This window comes from Letharia lupina (assembly GCF_014066315.1).
Source record: "Letharia lupina isolate WasteWater1 chromosome Unknown contig_5, whole genome shotgun sequence".
Classification (NCBI taxonomy): domain Eukaryota; kingdom Fungi; phylum Ascomycota; class Lecanoromycetes; order Lecanorales; family Parmeliaceae; genus Letharia; species Letharia lupina.
Genome location: NW_023502974.1, coordinates 1,940,296 through 1,958,768, shown reverse-complemented (window position 1 = coordinate 1,958,768; position 18,473 = coordinate 1,940,296). Strand labels below are relative to the sequence as shown.

The window sequence follows — 18,473 nt, the reverse complement described above, 5'->3', positions numbered from 1 at the left end:
TTACGGTTGAAAGGCTTTTTGCGCTTCGGACCAGTACACGTTAGGTCTGCAGTCTGGCTTTTCTGAATACAGTAATACCTTCTCACCAGGCAAATGTGTCCTTCACTGGCATTGAACTGCGATTTCTGTGTCGCTCTTGTGAAGACACCCCGACGCAGTGCTCTCCTGAATCAAGATTCCCAACTCCTTTAGATGGCAGATTTCGTGACGTCTACAGCAACATCCAGCGCGACGGCAGCTTTGACAGACCGGCCCTCCAACTCCCACACCCCTGCCTCCGTCGCTTCCTCACCCAAGCTCCCAAGCGTTCCGCACGCTGTTGACTTCGCCACACCCCAAAGTGCTCGGAAACGCCGTCGCTCGTTCACAACCGCATCTGCCACCGGCCCCGAAGCCAAGCTGTTAAGGGCGTCAATCACATCCAAGTCAGCGCTTTCCCCGGAGTATACTCCAAAGGCGCTCACAGGAGCTGCAGCTCTAGCAGACGAGCAAAGGCAAAGAGACAGGATTGAAGGTCGCCAAACAAGCCCCAATCCTGCGCGAAAGGCACTTGGATACTTCTCGGGACCGCAAAGGAGTGGCATGAGCAGGTTACAGGATGCGCCGAACCAGGCATCTACCCTGAGCAAACCTCTCGCTGAGGTGGCTCCTTCCCCCAAATCAACTCTGACTGGGGGCTCAGTGGCTTCCAGTGAGGCTACAGCTCAGACGAGCCCGCGAAATACAGCAAGCTTCGCAACATCTGGCAGTACGGCCGCCCCTACAATCACTGCAAATGGTACCTCAGTGGCAAGTCCAGGTCAAATGGATGATGTCGCGGGCGAAGATGATGACGATGATGACGACGATGACGATGATGGACCGGGTCGAAGTGAGAATGGTCAAGGAAGGGACGATACTGGTGGTACGGATCCAGAAGAAGGCCGCTCCAATAAGGCTTTCACTTATCCTGGTCCAATGTTGGCCGCTCAAGCACACCGAACGTCAAGCTTACCACAGTCTGGGTACGGTAGCGGTAGAGCCAACACCAGGTCTCCATCCACCAAGAGACACAAGTGTCCGTACTGCAGTACTGATTTTACCAGGCATCACAATCTGAAGAGCCACCTCCTTACTCATAGCCATGAAAAGCCCTACCAATGCGACACTTGTGAAGCACGATTTCGACGTTTACACGACTTGAAACGGCATACCAAGCTTCACACTGGCGAGAGGCCTCACGTCTGCCCTAAGTGTGATCGCAGCTTCGCTCGTGGCGACGCACTAGCAAGACACAACAAGGGCCAGGGTGGCTGTGCTGGGAGGAGGTCTAGCATGGGTAGTTTCGGTGGCGACGAGAAGCACGAAGAAAGAATGAGGGCTGGTGACGGAGACAGTATGCCTGGGATTATGTACACTGCCGAGGCCTCACATGAGCCTGAGCACATGGACGAAGACAATGATAGTCCTGGCGGGAGGAGCCTTCCTAGCATTCGAAAACACGATGCTCCTCCTGATGAGCACCACGGACATGTATCTGAACACCAGACCATGTATCAATCACGACAGCCCAGTACCTATCCCCCTGTAGCTGCCCGGCAGCCTACAGGTGGCCTTTATCCGCCACCGAACGCAAGCCCTAGAGGCGGCTCCGGCCCACCAAGTACGCAGTCTTCGCTCGGCTTATCCTCATATCCACCTCCTCCTAGTTCTGGTATCTCGGCCGGATTCCAGGCTTCTGGCGCCAATGTTTTCGCCCAAGGCGGCATGACTGAGAGCCCAAAACCACTTTCACCGGCTGGCGTAACATCCCAGCAGCTGGGCCATCCAGATACCGGAATCCATCGCAACAGATCCCCAAGCCTAACGCAGCAATTCCAGCACACACAATTCGGTAGACGTACTACGGGTCACAACATATCGCCGCCAATGAGTTTGCCACCTCCAAACCCCACCGCGGGCCATCCCAATGCTCCTCAACTGCCCTCGCTGCCTGGTCTGAACCCTCCGGAAACTAGGTATACCCTACACAGCCAAACCACAGGGCCGACTCAACCGCACGCCAGCGTACCCAATAGCCTCGCTGGACCTCCATCACATGGACCGAACTCACCGAGCTATCCACCAGGTACTACGTCATCAGCAAACAACAGCCTTTCTAGCCACAGTACTGGGCCCCAAACCAGCTTTGACAGGCCTCACAATCCTTATACCCAATCGAATGAACAGCTTTGGAATTATGCTCGAAGCCTAGAGGTCAAAATCGACCGATTGCAAGACGAAGTTACTTCGTTGAAGAGTCGACCGATTGGAGGTGCTCACGACCATCACTAGCGCACCTCATTCTCTGCCTGAGCAGACAATGTGGGGGATAGACCACGACGTATTTGGATTCCAAGCCGTTCGAATTCCATTGTTCAATTATCTCCAATTTATCCATTTATCATAGCCGGCGGACAAATAGCATCAGCGAAGGGGAAAGGCGTCATCTGAGGAAGCCCAGCACACGATAGAGGCTTCCGGCCAGCGACAAGCAACACAAGCCGGCTCGATTCAAGCATGGGTGGCGCATAGCAAATATGGTGGGAACGAGTGACGGCAATGCAACGGGGACTGGAATAGTGATAGTCCTTGGTCACATTGCCATTCCCATGCACCTTGTCTTTCTCACGATTCCCTGTTGGTCTTCTCTAGTAGTCAGTCAAAAAGCGGTGTTTAGCGGGTCTCATTGCGGCTGTTGTAGCTACCATTTCACATAGCTACTCTCTTGCATCATCGGAAAGAGTAGTATATTTATGGTGGCACGACTGCACATGTGTATCATAGTTTCATGTTGTGTCGATAGGAAAAGGGCTGGTGCCTCTGTGCAAATGAAGCCTCGCGCTTAAAGCAGCTTACGAGCCGAAAAGCGATTGCCATTTTTCACAGAATTCAGAAACTGACCAATTGCATTCAGAGCGGCTAAGAGGACGCAGTATCTGCATCGATGAAGCGCAGTACATCGATATGAATCAGCCTGAGTTCGAGGGCTGAGACGAAGGTTATGGGAAGCGCCACCAAGGAGCACAGTTTGTTCACAGCACAGTCGCTGAGCCGCAATAAGTATACCAAAGCCAACTCCAATGACCGGAACTCCATGCGGCTTCATCTCCACCACCCACGATCTTTGATTCTCTTGTTCTTCTATCAGCCTCGAGGAGCTGAACGGAGGCCATGCACTCATGACTTAGGCTTCGCTGTTGCCGGCCCTGACCACGCGGCTACTGATTCAATCACACCTCCAATGGCCAATAACACGAGTGGGATGGCAGTCCACAGGACTTCTATAACGCCACTTGCCGTTGGCCCATTCACGCTTTGACCGTTTAGAGGGACAGCTCCATATTGGCATCAGCGTAGCCGGCACCACCACCTCAAGCTCCAGTTGACTCAGCTATATCCGTTTTTCCTGTGTCATCTCCTCCAATCAATTTCAAGCTGAATCTGGCGCGCTGCTAAGAGATGCTCAGCCGAGCTTTTAGACGCTCGAAGAATGTGCTCTGAAGCCATAGAGGTGCGGCCACCTCGCCTTTTGGTAAATTTGACTGGCGTTTGTCCTTTAACCGCCGTCAGAGGGAGCTGATACTTCTTCCATCTTTTCCCTTTGCTTACGTCTTCCTTCTTCAAGCAAGCTTGTTGCCTGAAATTTGAGTCAAATGCCCCGGTACAAAAGGTTCATGATGTTTCCAGTAGTACTCATTCCTGCAACAACCATCTCCTGTCGATCATTCGCTGTTCTTAATTTGCTCATGTCGGATCCGGCCCGACCGCTTGGAACCTTACATCTGGACGATATGCCAGTCACTCGTTCTCACACCCAATTCCCCCAGCAAAGGGCAGGACGATCTCCGCGAGCTCGGGCTCGAGGTCGCGGTCGTGGCCGTGGCCGTGGCCGCGCTCAACTTCCAGCACTAACTATAGCCCCTGTTTCGGGATACGCAGGTCTTCAGTAAGTCCACATTTCGTAGCAAGTTCTCCCTAATCGTGAATTGCGTTGTTAGACATGTTCCGCAAGTAGCAGGCTTAATCCCGAACCCAAAGATTCGTCCTATAGATTGGCTTTTATCGCGAAGAAGTCAAGCTAACATTGGAATTTACAGGTATGATACCCAACGCCTGTCTCCTAGTTCTGCTCAGACAGCTGTCGAAGGTTTGGAGTCCATGTTCTCGGTCGATCTTGTACGACCATACGGAGATGGCAGAGATAGATATTATGCCTTCCAGCTAAGAATTCCAGTTGCAGTGCGAGTATGTACATTCCAGGGTGATTCCCCCAATCTGCACCACGGTTCGACTTCTCATATAGACGTTGCGCGCGAAAAGTCCCTCCTGCCCCTTAGCCCTTGCTAGACCGGTTTTATGGACGTTGAAAAAGGCAAGGCTGACTCAGAAATGTCGGATTAGGTATACAATCCGGATAGTCAACGAGTACTGCAAGACAGGGTCGAATGTTCTTGTAAGGGTTATCGAATGTCACGAAGTGCATGTCCGCATCTATATGTGAGTCCAGCAACCCGGGCAGGCAAGCTGTCAAAGAAAAGGTAGTCCGAGGCACCAAAACCCTCTCGTTTTCAACAACAGTCTTAGGCATCAACCCGTATTCATTTGTTGTTCAAGATCGAACTGCTCCACGAAGAGGGTCTGTACCGTTTTGGCAGCCATCTTTTCGAGCATCTTGCCTGCCAGGTCCAAATTGTGACAATACTATACTGACAGATGTAGTGGCTCTTTGGACGCTTTCATGCCATCTTGAGCGAAGACCAGCAAGTAGCCAGCTCGGAAAATTCCACACAAATAGAAGTGACTTCTCGCTTGAGTGAGCTGTACCCTCTCATTGAGGAACGGCATGTTTCCTTACCCATGAGTCTCAACAACGTTGAAGGGGACGACGAAGAAGAACTCACGAAAATAGACACCCTATGTGATATTCTCTCAAGCTTTGATGAGGGTCGCACCCCAAGCGAGTACAAGCGCGATGTTGTAGACAACCAGCAGCCATCAATGTCTTTCGACGACATCTTCGTTCCAGGAGATATCTCCCGAACGATCTATCGGCTTGCAATCTATGATGAAGCCTTCTATCAGTACCTGCGGCAGGTGGTACCACCCGACGTGTGTGCGAGGCAGTACTATAATAAGCAGCGTCAGTGAGCGAGGCTTGCGGTTCAATGCCTTGGCCATTATGGTCAGAGTGGACCTCAAACCGGACACGCAAGGAACAATAGTAACCGCCGTTCCCGAACTTTTTCTTCCCCTTTCATACCACTTCTTGAGTCTGAAGACAATTTTGAGGAATAGGGACACATGTTTTGCCCTTCGAACAAGTCCTTAAACTGAAAGTTTGTTTCAAAGGCAGAATGCTGATTTCTAACTGTTGTAGTACCAGAACAGTGGAGGGATATGGATGTCCCTAAATGCGCACGCACTCTTCGTTTGCTCGTGCACCAGTTGTGTGAAGACCGCGAGAGAAGGACCACGAATGCTCCTCTCGGCATAGGGGCAGTATCTCTCCTGGCTGAGACCCTCACTGACCTCGTAGAAGAGGTCTGCTTCCACAACCGAGACATCTACGAGGGAAGCAGCTGGAACAGAAATCAAGAGCCCAATGAACCTGAAAGAGAACGCAATTTGTACGCTTACCTGATCGGAAATCCTCCGTTCAATCCATCACTCCTTCTCTGGATGAGAGACCACTTGATCATTGCCCGACTGCGAGCCTTCCCCGCCGACGTAGGGAGGTCCCTTTCCGAGCGTCTGACCACCATCAAGGAGAATATTGATGAATGGGATGCTGATAATATGCCTGCGTCTCGAGCATATGCCGGCAGGATTGAGGACATGTTGCACGAGTACGATACTACCTAGAACCGATGAACCTCGATCTTTTTCCGCTCAACCGCGGCGCGCATAGGACAGACCTGGATCGACGACTCTGATCCTCTTGTGAAAAGGGTTTCACATGTTGCAGTAACTGCTGTTGATTGCATTCCCTCTTCCAGCGATCTGCGCGCCTGAGGGAAGGCAACCCACGATGGATTTGAATAAGAAACCAGTCTCTAACATCTTGTTGCGTTTCCTGGCACTACGTTTTTGGGTCCTCGGTTGTGTGTATTTTCACTTGTTCCTCTACCATTACCGAACAAAAAGTCCATATGTCAGACCCTGAGATACATAGAGAAGGATGGCCTCAGTTTCGAGCACACTTGACTGTTCTATGGGCTGGTCCCACTTATAGATTATTCATAGCCAGGTTTTTGGTAGATTTTGAGCAAATCTCAACGTTCCAGTGTCTTGGGCCAGCGAAATATACAAGCAGATCTCCCAGGACTCCCTCTTCCATCCTCAAATTCCCCAAACCCCAGAGCGTACTCAACCACACTCGACTTACGAAATCAAACATGGGACAACACATGTCCTGCCTTTCTCGTGGCAGAGGGCGCTCCACGAAACGAAGCAAGCCACGTAAATCCTATACGCCCGCGGCCAAAGCTCAAGCATATCGCAACGCTCCCGCACAATCTACCACCACATGGACGGCAAGTCCATCCGGTGCTTCCGCTACGCACTCATTCACTTATCTCAATCCTGATCCTGTCTCTATGTGCACGGCTGCAAGTGTCAATCTGGGCAAGGGTATTGGATTCGCAACTAGTACTGACTGCTTTGATGCCGGAGCGTGAATTGCGATATCGGTGGCACAGACATGTCCTGTTGTTGAGTAACAACCCCAAACTAATGCCTTATGTCAAAAATACCACGCGGACGGATTCACATTCTACACATGAAATGGTTCAGTTGTATCAATCGCAGTTCACACACTGTGAACCTGAAGATGATTCTTTACCTAAGGCACGAACAGTCTCGGCATAGTGCAAAGGTCTATTGTAAATCCAAGACTACTCGACCGATCAGTTTCCCGTCCTTCATTTCCTGGAACACCTACATTTCCTCCAGTCAGCAAGCCTGTCGAGGAAATGTCAGTACGGGCTCTCGCCACTCACCTCCATCAGGTTTTCCATCTTCTCCGTCCTGTAATGCGCTTTTACAATCCCCCTCGCTGCGAAGTCTAGACACTCGATTGCGTCCCGCCTGGTCCCCACTGCGACGGCGCAAATGTTTGCCTGCTTGAACACGAGTGCCTGCGGAAAACTCTTCGCAATTGGTTGAGGCGCTCCTTCAGGCATGCCAATGCAGACAAGAGTACCGTCAAATCGCAAGAAATCCAACGCCTGCGCATAAGCCTTGTTGCTCGCCGTGCACACGAGCACGGCGCTTGCTCCAAGGCCACCTGTCAATTTCAGGACTTCTTCCACGATAGATGTGTCGTCGTGCGCAGTTACGTCAATGAAGTGTTCGGCGCCGCAGTTCATGACGACCTGCTTCTTGGAGGGGGCGTCAATGCCAATGACGCGAAGAGCCATTCCGCCAGCCGCGAGTTGACAAGCAATATGACCAAGGCCACCACCGGCGCCGGAGATGACGACCCATTCGCCGGACTTGGCTTTGGATTTGCGCAAGCCGGCATAGGTGGTCACGCCAGCACACAGCATAGGCTTTAAGATTGTCAGCACTGGACGCGTGCAACCAAGTCAGACGCACGTTGCCTCTCAGTTCATACTTACAGCAGCATCGGCGGATGGTAGGTTATCTGGGATTGCAGTAACATAGCTACATGCAAAATTTGTCAGAATATTTTGTGTTATGCAACACTTTAAATGGGTGGTGAGAGCTTACTTGATAGGGCCAATGCAGTACTGCTGAAAACTACAAACACCTTCTTGTCAAAGGGCACATTTGGAGAACTCCTGGACCAGGTGGGGAGCTTACGTGCCAGGAGTGTAATATCCACTAACCTTTGCCTTTGGGCAAAGAGCTTCAGAACCACCCAAACACTGAGCTGTAGCTATGGTCAGCCTTGAAGCACCAGGTGCGTATCTCACCTGTTGCAAAGGGTGGAGCGCTCCCCATCCCAGCCTCTACTCACGACAACTCCCGCAGGTCCCAGATACCCACTTCACGCCGACGCGATCTCCGACCTTAACAGTCGAGCTTTCGCTGCCAGGGCCCAGCTTTACCACTTTACCTACGCCTTCGTGACCCCCGACTTGGCCTGCCTGGGTTGGATGGGGGAGGGAGGCCCACTAGAAAGCACATGAGTCCCCGGCTTTTGGGGGGATAAAAGATGCGAGGCAAGCAAAAGGGAGTGATAGGACAGGCCTACTGAGTTCTCCATGACGCCCAAATCAGAGTGGCAGACTCCGGAATGAGTGCTTGAGCCGGGGGTCAACACGGAAATGTGTCCCTTGTCCGAGGGTCTTGAGGCGAGACAGGTACATACAGGTTGATCAAGACTTCACCAGGCCCGGGCTCAGGCGTCTCTCGAGTCTCAATCTTGGTAGAAATCTTTCCGGGTTCATCGTAAACGCAAGCCTTGTACTGCTTGGGTATTTCCGACATTTGGAATCAGGGTACACGCAGAGAGGGCGTTGCAGAAGGTCAAGATGTGATTGAATCAGAGAGCTATGAGAGAGAAGTGTGTTGCCAAATGTGATGCATGAGAAGTAAAAGGAAGACAATAAGAGAGAGGGAGGGGAGGGAAGGAAGAGACAGAGAGAGAGTGTGTGTGGGTCAATTGGAGAGAGCGGTATGGTAGGTAGCTAAGGGTGCGGGGCTCGGAGGAAGACCTCCCCATCTTACCAGGTCAGAGAAGACCGAGCCAGACGGAGCAAAATGTACTAGTAATTACATAGATAAGTACCTTAGGTAGTAGGTACATGTAGTAGGTTAGAGTGGTGGAGTGGTGGAGTGGTGGAGTGGTGGAGTACTCTGCGTCATCTTCAGAAACATTAACCGGAGATAGCAGTAGATAGCCTCCTCATGCAGATGGAATCGTGTACTGGTACCGGTTCACATGCAAACCTTACCTTATTTCCCCAAAAGGCCCACATGGCCCACATGGCCCACACCACCACCACCCCAGGTGCCCCACTTCCCTCCACCAAACTCTCTCGTGGGTGTGGGGAATGCACCTACATACTGCCTACTGCCCACTGCCCACTGCCTACCTTACTGACCCTAAGCGCTTACGCGCTACCTATGTGTGGGGAAAAGACAGGAATATGAAATTCCTGGTTGTTGAGGTGCGGTAAGATGTTGTGATGCTAGCACTGACAGAAAGTACACTACTCGCGCCATGCATGATCGCATCTTCCCCCAATAGTTGTCATCATCAGAAGTAATGACTAGCAATTGACATGTTTCAGAAAGCCCTGATTCGAATTCCACGGCCCCCCTAGCAATTGTGAAGCAAGACCATGTGCATCCTCTGAAACGCTGACACACTGCATCCTCCCATGCATCGGGCCGATAATGTGCGTCCAAGCGGACCCAGTAATGACCGTGGTGAGCAACAAAGACAACGACTCCGTGCGGAATGCCGGCCTTGCCAGGAGTCTTATTTCGCTGGTAGCAATGAATCATCAGCTTTTCCGAGTAACCCATTTGAGGACAGCCTTGAGAAGCGTGACCGTATATACTGATGCTGTCTCCTCCGTGCTTGTAGCTGGACGGCTCCGACTGTATATTGATGCGGTTGCCGTTGGGGTCTAGTCCATGTAGAAGTCGCCCTTCAAGATTCTTTCCTGGAAATGATCCGGCTTTCTGGGAGACTTCGGCATCTCCTTGATCGGCTGCTCGGGAGCTGACACACTGGCAGCCTTTTGATGATTCGAAGGACCCGTCGCTGGAGCAGGAGGTGCTTGGCTGTTGATTGAAGCTGATCGTTCAGCCCTATTCTTGATCTGCTCAGGCCAATTGAACCCTTCGCCTAAACCCGAAGAGAGCACAGGTTAGCTTATAGAACCCAACGTTTGACTACATCTGAGTGGCTTGAACACACACCTCGTCCTTTAACAGACGGGGCAGAAGACGCATTGGTGGAAGCTCTACCGTTGGCGTTACCTGTTCCCCCCGTTCTGACATCTCGAAGCGCCTTCGCACCGAAGCTCATCCTTCGAGCAAATGGCGACGTGGGCGATGTGTTTGGTTCTGCGTCCCCTTCTTCAACGGCGCTTTCATTGATGGAAGTAGAGGGAGAGCTGCCGCTTCCGATGCTGCTCTGCCGGTTCCTCATGTTGGTGAAAGCTGACGTCTGGGTCGGAGATCCTGCCAGGCCTAGTGAAGCGATGGATGTTCGACGACGTTGTTGAGCCTGGGCATTGGCAGCTGCAGTTGCAATGGGACCAGGATAGGCGGGGGTGCCATTGCCGTTGGGAGGAGAACGACCGAAGAGCTCGGAGAGCTTCTGGCCTGGTGAGAAGGAAGCTCGTCGGTCGGTAGTTGCAGTAGGTGTTGGTGGTGGTGAGTTCTCGTTGTTAGACATTTGGATCAATGTTGGAGTCGACGTATCGATGAAGCGCTCAAGACAGCTGTCAACTTAAGGGACACTGGACAGTTTCTTTGTTCGCTTGATCTCACAGCTAGGCGGAATTGCGGGGAACGGATGGAATGAAGTCGAATTGTCACCTTTCTTGTGGACGTATCTCTTAGCTTCACTCAAGGATGCTGGAGAGGACGAGTTGAAAAGGGAGAGTTGCGTCGGGTTACCACTGAGGTTGAAGCAAGGAGTGATGGAATTGATGATCGCCGATCTGTTTTGCGGGGAAAAGAAGCTTCCCGCAGAGCTTGAGAATTAGCGTGTAACGGCTCGAATTCCTTTGGGGTACATTAGTGTTGGTGGATTGTTCAATGCAAAGGAGGGTCCTCTGGAGAGCAGAGTGCTTTGTCTTTCGATTACCTCCACACTCGACATAATTAATAGCTGGAGATTCTATGGTCACGAAGAATGTCCATCTGGGTGCCATTCTGACAGTCGAAAAACGGCGTCAATGCAGTAAGATTGGCAGTGCAAACTGGAAACGTGGTGATCGGTGATTATAACGGTCCAGCATATCATAGGTCTGAAAGTTCTCTTTCGACAACCGAACCAGGCGCTAGCTGCCTCCAAATTGTACGCGAGCAAGCGGCAATCCAAGGAAAATTAACAAAGCCGCCCGCGTAAAAGATACTTTAGGTATGGACAATTCTTCCCTGTTCATTATTCATGAGTTGTCAGACATGTCTCAAGAGTTCGATGCTAACTCCGAAATCATCCAGTTTTGATCATGAATATCTGCGAGGAGTCAGCTAACTAAAGTCCCATCAAGCAGGCCAAGCTATCCATACTTCGTTCAACGCTTTGTTATCCATCATGCACATCTTCTTATGCTGGATGTATCGGTGGCGTACAGCAAGTCTGCCAGCCCCGGGCCTTTGTGATATTCTGGTTGGGGCTTTGGCCTCGCAAAGGGGATATGATGCTACAGCAACCTCTCCAATATTTGGGCCCGGAAGCTGATTGAGGTCTGGCGATGGCAAAATAGACGACTGCTCTCGCACTTTTGATGAGTGCCTTGCATCTCTTTTGGCCCGTTTGGGTTTGCGTTTTGCCTTCTCTGCGTGCCTCTGGACCTTGTCCATCTGAACTTCATCGAACATGTCCTTAAGCGATGTATGAGACTCCCGCTCTTGTTTTAAGGAAGGTGATTGGGCCCCTACTACGCTCCAGTTGACTCCCTTGCTTGTCTCCTGCACACCGTGATCGACTCCTGAAGTCTTCTGCTTCTTATGTCTCTTGCGCTTTGCGCTTTCTGATAGTACCTCCTGTGGTTCATTTGCTTCTGGCAGCCTTCCTTCGTCTAAGTAGTGACTTGGCGTTTGCTGAGAGTTACTGAGCGCATCTTGTCCACCCTTCACTAGGTCCTTCATTTCAGCTCCGACCAATAGTCCTCCACTGACAAAACGAAGATTCCCCCAGCGTTGATCGATATAGGCGGAGCTCCTCAGGTTTGACCTATGTATTCGATCCTTTTTTAGATCTGTTACGTTCCTGCCATTCAAGCGTCCAAGTAGGTCTTGAAAGACGTCAAGGCCTGTAGTCTTACTACTATCCAGGGCTGCTTCATGCTTTGCACCTAGACCCAGGTTGTCGTCCTTGAGCGTAATCCTTATATGGGAAGCACTAGCCGTAGAGCGCTGGTCTGAGTAGGATGCACCTCTGGCTCCGAGTAGTTCTCCGGGCATCCAGCCATGAGATTGGAGTATCTTGTGGCCATACTTCGTAGTTGACCGGCTCCAGGCCGTATTATTGGGGTCGTGGGAGAGCTTGAAACGTCTATTGAGTTCAGCAACGCGCAAAGGGTGACAATCTTGCTCTACTCACTTTTTAGGAGCACCCAGTCCCATGTCGCTGGGTTGATGAATTGAAAATCGAACGCCGTGGGATGGTGTACGAGGTTCAGAACTGTCTTGATGGGGCAAAAAATTGTCTAGGCGAGTTTCCTCGAGAAGCTTGGCCACATCTACAGGCGGCTCGGGCGGGAACGAATCCACGAATCTTGTCAATTATCCTTTTATTGTCCTTACGAGTGATAGGAGCTTGGGACATTCAATCAAACAGCCGATTATGGCACGGGTGCGCGTTTCCAAGTCACAGCGTACAGGAGAACGAGCATTGGCCCGAAGCGATGAAAGTGGAGTAGAAGAACCGTCCCAGCCAGGGTCTCAGAGCTCCGATGACAACCAAGTCACCAAGTTGGCTACAAAAATGCAGAGAAAGGTTATCCTGTGTTCAGACCCGAGCTAATGACGTTATAAGGGTTGACAGTCTCTTAGGCTAGAAGACGTCGAAAGGCTCGACGCACTGTCATCAACGATTGTCATCGGGAAGCAGTGAGGAGGATAGAGAATGCTATGACGGTAAGATTTGAGGAGATCAGGAGGCGGATGTAAGTCTACTGTCACTTTCTTCTCACTCTGTCTGAGTGGGACCAGGATCAAAAGGCATCGGCTTCGAATGGACAGGCTCAACGACCTGATCCAAAGAAGATCTATCATTGAGGCAAAGATGTTTGCGAGCTCTCAGAATATTGGAAACGCCTTCATCTATGCCGACAAAGCACTCGCATTCGCATTTGCACGCCGTCTTCAGAGTATTGGGAAGCGCCAGAAGGCAGCGCCCAAGGCTGTTCATCAATGATGACGAACACATGATAACAAATCGGCGCTTTACGCAAGCTTTTGCATTCCTGCTGATATGCTCTTGGCGTTCGAGATATTTGGAACATGATACCCCATTTTGCATCGCTTGTTTTATGGTGGAATGTAGCAATTTCATCGATCCAACGATTCTGCTTCCTATCAAGTAGCTCATCAAGAGAAAAAAAGTGTCTCAATTGGATTTGGAAGTGTGTTCGAGTATGAGATCTGCTCCTGTACACCTGCTCTGGCACTGCAAGGAGTCGTAGTGTCGTAAAGGTACAAAGAGGCTTTAATAGTGTTGGCACCTCGTAGATGCGCAGTAGCTTGAACTGGACCAAAAGGCGAAATTTGTGTCCGTGTACTAGTGCTCAGACTCGCACCAATTGGTAGATCCTACAGATGTTTCATGGGTAGTAGAAATTGTACCGCCATATCCATTTGTCGCTTGCAAACTTGCGCTCGTGACTAATGTCTTTAAAACTCTTATTGCGAGAACACCCTCAGAGAGCTCTTGCTATCCTTACAGATTCTCATGCTCTCATATTGCGTCACAGCCTGTCAAGTACCAGCGCGGATTCCTCGAGCAATAATGAGACAAGCGCGAGATCTTCGGCTTCCAAATGCATGGTCGAGTTCACGGCTCACGAGGATGTTGACCTGACGGATTACCGTGTGCTACGAGCATCTGGGGTTCATGGAACGCTTGGTCTGATCAACATCAACGCCGATGTTTTTCTTTGTGTCATCAGCGGAGCTGTTCGTGTGGCTACAGGTATGTATACTTTCCGAGAAGTTCGCCTTCCCTATGCCGGACCACTTTGCTTTTCGTAAGAGAAGTTCCGGGAGCAAAAAGTTGTCAATGCTCCTCTGAACTGTCTTATTGCACGCGTATTTGCCTTGCGGAAGGGGTGCTAAACTCGAAATCTTGATAGTGAGACCTGATGAGACTGTTCAGAGAATACTCTCTGTCGACTTCTGTGAGCCCCTTGCTCAAGTTCAATGTTCAGTGAGACTCGGAGCCTGTTAATAAGAGTTTCAGATTGCCTGAACAGAGACGATTTTGATTACGAGCTTCATCAAGAGGTTGACCCGTACTATGTAGACCATGGGCCGCCTCACAGGCACGAGCACACAAACGTGGTAGATCCGCATGATGCGGCCCTGGAGCATCCCTGCTCCGAACTGAAGAAGATCCTAAGCGGCGGGACTTTTTACTATAGCTTGACTTTCGACTTGACCAACCGGCTCCAACATAGGTATGTGAGGTATGTCACCTCGAGAATGCGGAGATCTGATAGTCTCCTAGATTGTCGGAGCAGTCAGCATTTGATATCGATAATCTAGATGACGGTTTTCTCTGGAACTCCTATATGATAGATCCTCTCATCAAGTTTCGTTCCCGACTGGCAGCAAATGAGAAAGAACTTCTTGACTCCTCTCGAATACTGACGTCCGCTATCCGAGGATTTGTTTCCACAATCACCGTCCCGTCCTCTTCTTCGCCAATTAAGGGCCTGAGGACTAATTTACCTTCAACTTTAACCTTGATATCAAGACTGTCCTGTAGGCGTGCAGGGACAAGGTTCAATTCTCGAGGCATAGACGACGATGGGAACGTGGCAAACTTCGTAGAAACGGAGACCGTTTTCTACCATCCTTCCAGCCTGTGTTTCTCTTACGCCCAGATAAGGGGCTCTATACCCATTTTCTGGGAGCAGGCTACCGGTCTGCTTCCAGGACAGCAGAAAATTCAGATTACTAGATCTCCTGAAGCTACGCAACCAGCTTTTGATAAGCATTTTGAGTCTCTGGGAGCTGACTATGGCTCAATTCACATCCTCAATCTCTTGAGTGAGTCAAAACCCGGAGAGGCAGAGTTAACAGCAAGATACAATTATCATGTGCTGCATAGCCCGTTAAATCAAACGGTCGACGTTGGTGGGACGTCGGAAAATCGTCTTATTGAGTCGCAATTCGATTTCCATGCCGAGACAAGAGGACCAGGAGGATATGAAGCTGCAACCATGGTCAAACGGCTCATTCAGGACCGTGCGGACGGATTTGTGTATTTTCTGTGTGAAGATGTGGACTCGTCGTCTCAACGATCGCTGTATGACGAGAAGGCTGCACAAGTGGGAGAGGTAGTGATACTTCAACAGGAAGGCATCTTTCGCACAAACTGCCTGGATTGCCTAGACCGGACTAACCTCATTCAAACTATTATTAGCCAAATGGCTCTAGAGCAGTTTCTACAGCATCGCAATGAGCATACTGCAACCGACTTCTGGGTAAGGCATTCTAGCCTCTGGGCAGACAATGGAGATGTGAGTCACAATCAATATAGGGACTATGCTCCAAGGGCTAAAGTGTGCTACAGGCATTATCTAAGATATACGCCGGCACTGGGGCTTTGAAATCCTCCTTTACCCGACATGGGAAGATGTCATTGGCTGGCGCCATAGCTGATGCCCGTAAAAGTGCCACCAGAATGTACATCAATAATTTCGCAGACAAGGGAAGGCAGAATACTATTGACATGCTATTGGTAAACGACTAAAGGTTTTGTAATCACATTAACGCTCTAACATATTTAAGGGACGCTTGATGGACCAGTCGTCTGTTCATTTGTATGATCCCGTCACCGACTTTGTAAGCGCGGAGCTCAAGAGGAGGTGTGTCTTAAACTTCGGCCAGTATCCTCATGATAGTGACAGAGTTCAGGTTCAACGAGTACTCCACACCTGACACGGTGCAAATTTGGGTTGGAACGTTCAATCTGAACGGTCGCGGCAGTGGCGTCAAGGAAGATCTTACAGCCTGGCTGTGGCCTGATATCAATCAATTGCATCAGCACCCTGGCATTGTTGCTGTTGGCTTCCAAGAAATTGTAGAGCTTAGCCCGCAACAGATCATGTCTACTGATCCAGTGAGGCGCCAGGCATGGGAAAACGCTGTGAGACGAACATTGAACGACAGTGCTCGCAAGCACTCGTCGGAGGAGTACATCCTATTACGCAGCGGACAGCTCGTGGGAGCAGCACTCATGATCTTTGTGAAAGCTGGTATCCTTAAAAAAATCAAAAATGTCGAAGGCAGCGTGAAGAAGGTAAGCTTCAAGGGAATCCCCGCGTTTGGAAATCTTGAGCTAACGATGGAAAGACTGGCATGTCTGGCATGGCCGGAAACAAAGGGGCGGTGGCCATACGATTGGACTATGCGAGTACCCGCATCTGTTTCGTAACTGCCCACCTGGCTGCTGGTTTTGCTAACTACGAAGAACGCAATCGTGACTATCGTACAATCAGCACTGGCCTTCGCTTCCAACGGAATCGATCCATTGAAGACCATGATGCAATCATATGGTTGGGAGACTTCAACTACCGAGTAGGCCTGAGCGATGATAAAGCACGGCAGCTGATCAAAGCAGGCGATCTTGATACATTGTATCAGAACGATCAGGTAAGCCACGAAGCGGTGGATCCATAATTGCGCTTGCTGAGTGACATGTACACAGTTGAACTTACAGATGGTCGCCGGGCATACATTTCCCTTTTATTCCGAGTCGAGAATTACCTTCATGCCAACGTATAAATACAACAACGGCTCAGATGATTACGATACCTCGTAGGCTTATCTCGCGCCCTTTAAGTAACCTAATGTTGACAACTAGTAGAGAAAAGGCGAGAATACCTGCGTGGTGTGATCGGATACTTCGAAAAGGAGAGATTCTGAAGCAGATAAATTATACAACAGCGCCACTCCGTTTCTCTGATCACAGGCCCGTCTACGGAACTTTCCAATGCGCTGTGAGTGCCGTCGACGAGGTCCGAAAAGAGACTCTGAGTCGAGAGATCTACGCGAAACGGAGGTCGGAAGTTGGGGACACCACTGCTAATGCTAGAAATGATGACATCGAGGACGAGGACATAATTGGTTATGAGTCAATAGCTCCCGAACTTCCTCCAGCTAGTTCGGATCGTCGCAAGTGGTGGTTGGACAATGGTGAGGAATCTCCTGGCTCTCACTTTAACCGTCTAATCATTGCTAATTCATTGGGCTAGGGCTTCCAGCTAGATCGAACCTCAAGGCCCCAGACGAGACATCTGTGCTTAACGTGCACAGACCTCAGAACCCTTTCACTCTCACCGACGAACCAGACTGGAAAGCGAGTAAGACGACACCTGGAGGAAGCCATGCCCTCAAATACAACGAACTCAAACATCCGAACTCTCACAGACTTTCGCCAATTCCTGATGGGAGTCAACCTTTGCCGCTTGACACCGATCCCGATCCACTGAGGGAAGAAGTCGCTCTTCGTGGACCGAATTCGAGGAGTTCCAGCCAGTCGTCATTAGTGTTAATGTCGTCGAATGTAGCACACAAAGCGGCTCCACCAATCCCAAAGAAACCTGCTCTGCTTAGCAATCGGCAGCACAGTCAAGAAAGCAGGAACAATGGACAAAGAAAGTCTACGTCATCAAGGCCTCCGGCAGGAGCACTAACAGCATTTGGTGGTGGTGCTAAAACAACTTTCCCTCCACCTCCGCAACGGACCAAGCCGCAGGGAATTTACGGGCAGCAGGCAGCAGAGTCTGATGGACCTCCTCTCCCACCAAGAAGCACCGGTGCTATCGTTTCAGTTCGGAATGGACTGATGGATGATGACAACGAAGGTGCAAGCGCAATACCGTCATTGCAGCCGATGCGCCGTCAACAATGATAATCTTGACCAGTAGGTAGATGGTGAGATTAGGAAGAATGATGGTCATCACAGATACTACAGCAGATGCAGAACAGTGTGATTATCCTTCAACAAATACTGTGGACGCACCGTGCTTTTTTTGTCCAAGCTCCGTAACATGTACGCTGGCAAGTGACTGTCATTATTATCACCTCCATGACTCTTGACTTATGGAGATTGGACTATTTTCAGAGCTTCATCTCTGCGGTCATATTCCATTCTCAAATTCGAATTCCCTTCATCGATCTCGGCCATTGTCTCTCTTTCAGATGCATATTCAGTGGATCGGACGCTCGTGGCTGACTGTGTTGGGCTGCGATGACTTGCATTTGACTGTTTTCCGCTCTGGATCAGCAGGGGCGAACCACACTCCTGACTGCCGAGGGGTGATGACAGCGACCATGCCATTTGATTGGCGAGGACTTTCGGCATGAACGAGTCAGGACCTAAGTTGGCCGTTCGACTCAGCTATGGACAGAGGCCGAGTTTCCCTCTGCAAGTCTTTCGGCAGGGTCCTTTGACCAGGTGAACGAGGCCGTTGGAGGACAGCGGGGCCAGATGAGCGCGGCGTAATGCTTTCGACAAGGGTGAATCGGTCCTGCGGGACGCTTCTGCGCAACTCGGCTGTGCGTGGACG

The 18,473-nt window shown here is 50.5% G+C and overlaps 6 protein-coding genes across 6 annotated transcripts; 3 read left to right on the top strand and 3 right to left on the bottom strand.

Moving 5' to 3' along the window:
- Positions 1-192: 192 nt before the first annotated feature.
- On the top strand, positions 193-2,313 carry HO133_008776 (uncharacterized protein; the record flags this gene model as incomplete). The annotated part of the gene is made up of 2 exons (XM_037299640.1): positions 193-1,004; positions 1,086-2,313. The coding sequence occupies 2 exons, from the start codon at positions 193-195 to the stop codon at positions 2,311-2,313; spliced, it is 2,040 nt and encodes a 679-aa protein (XP_037155641.1).
- Positions 2,314-4,878: 2,565 nt separating this feature from the next.
- On the top strand, positions 4,879-5,883 carry HO133_008775 (uncharacterized protein; the record flags this gene model as incomplete). Its single annotated transcript, XM_037299639.1, has 2 exons — positions 4,879-5,161; positions 5,399-5,883. The coding sequence occupies 2 exons, from the start codon at positions 4,879-4,881 to the stop codon at positions 5,881-5,883; spliced, it is 768 nt and encodes a 255-aa protein (XP_037155640.1).
- Positions 5,884-6,897: 1,014 nt separating this feature from the next.
- On the bottom strand, positions 6,898-8,475 carry HO133_008774 (uncharacterized protein; the record flags this gene model as incomplete). Its single annotated transcript, XM_037299638.1, has 8 exons — positions 6,898-6,957; positions 7,020-7,571; positions 7,641-7,686; positions 7,753-7,782; positions 7,846-7,915; positions 8,003-8,159; positions 8,240-8,288; positions 8,357-8,475. 8 exons carry the CDS (start codon positions 8,473-8,475, stop codon positions 6,898-6,900), a joined length of 1,083 nt encoding a protein of 360 aa, XP_037155639.1.
- A 1,148-nt stretch (positions 8,476-9,623) lies between these two features.
- On the bottom strand, positions 9,624-10,399 carry HO133_008773 (uncharacterized protein; the record flags this gene model as incomplete). The annotated part of the gene is made up of 2 exons (XM_037299637.1): positions 9,624-9,844; positions 9,919-10,399. 2 exons carry the CDS (start codon positions 10,397-10,399, stop codon positions 9,624-9,626), a joined length of 702 nt encoding a protein of 233 aa, XP_037155638.1.
- Positions 10,400-11,164: 765 nt separating this feature from the next.
- On the bottom strand, positions 11,165-12,300 carry HO133_008772 (uncharacterized protein; the record flags this gene model as incomplete). Its single annotated transcript, XM_037299636.1, has 4 exons — positions 11,165-11,188; positions 11,242-11,556; positions 11,614-12,229; positions 12,278-12,300. The coding sequence occupies 4 exons, from the start codon at positions 12,298-12,300 to the stop codon at positions 11,165-11,167; spliced, it is 978 nt and encodes a 325-aa protein (XP_037155637.1).
- Positions 12,301-13,719: 1,419 nt separating this feature from the next.
- Positions 13,720-17,815, top strand: HO133_008771 (uncharacterized protein; the record flags this gene model as incomplete). The annotated part of the gene is made up of 11 exons (XM_037299635.1): positions 13,720-13,867; positions 14,028-14,072; positions 14,135-14,351; positions 14,402-15,419; positions 15,473-15,640; positions 15,691-15,767; positions 15,817-16,201; positions 16,255-16,554; positions 16,610-16,719; positions 16,769-17,097; positions 17,157-17,815. 11 exons carry the CDS (start codon positions 13,720-13,722, stop codon positions 17,813-17,815), a joined length of 3,456 nt encoding a protein of 1,151 aa, XP_037155636.1.
- Positions 17,816-18,473: the final 658 nt, after the last annotated feature.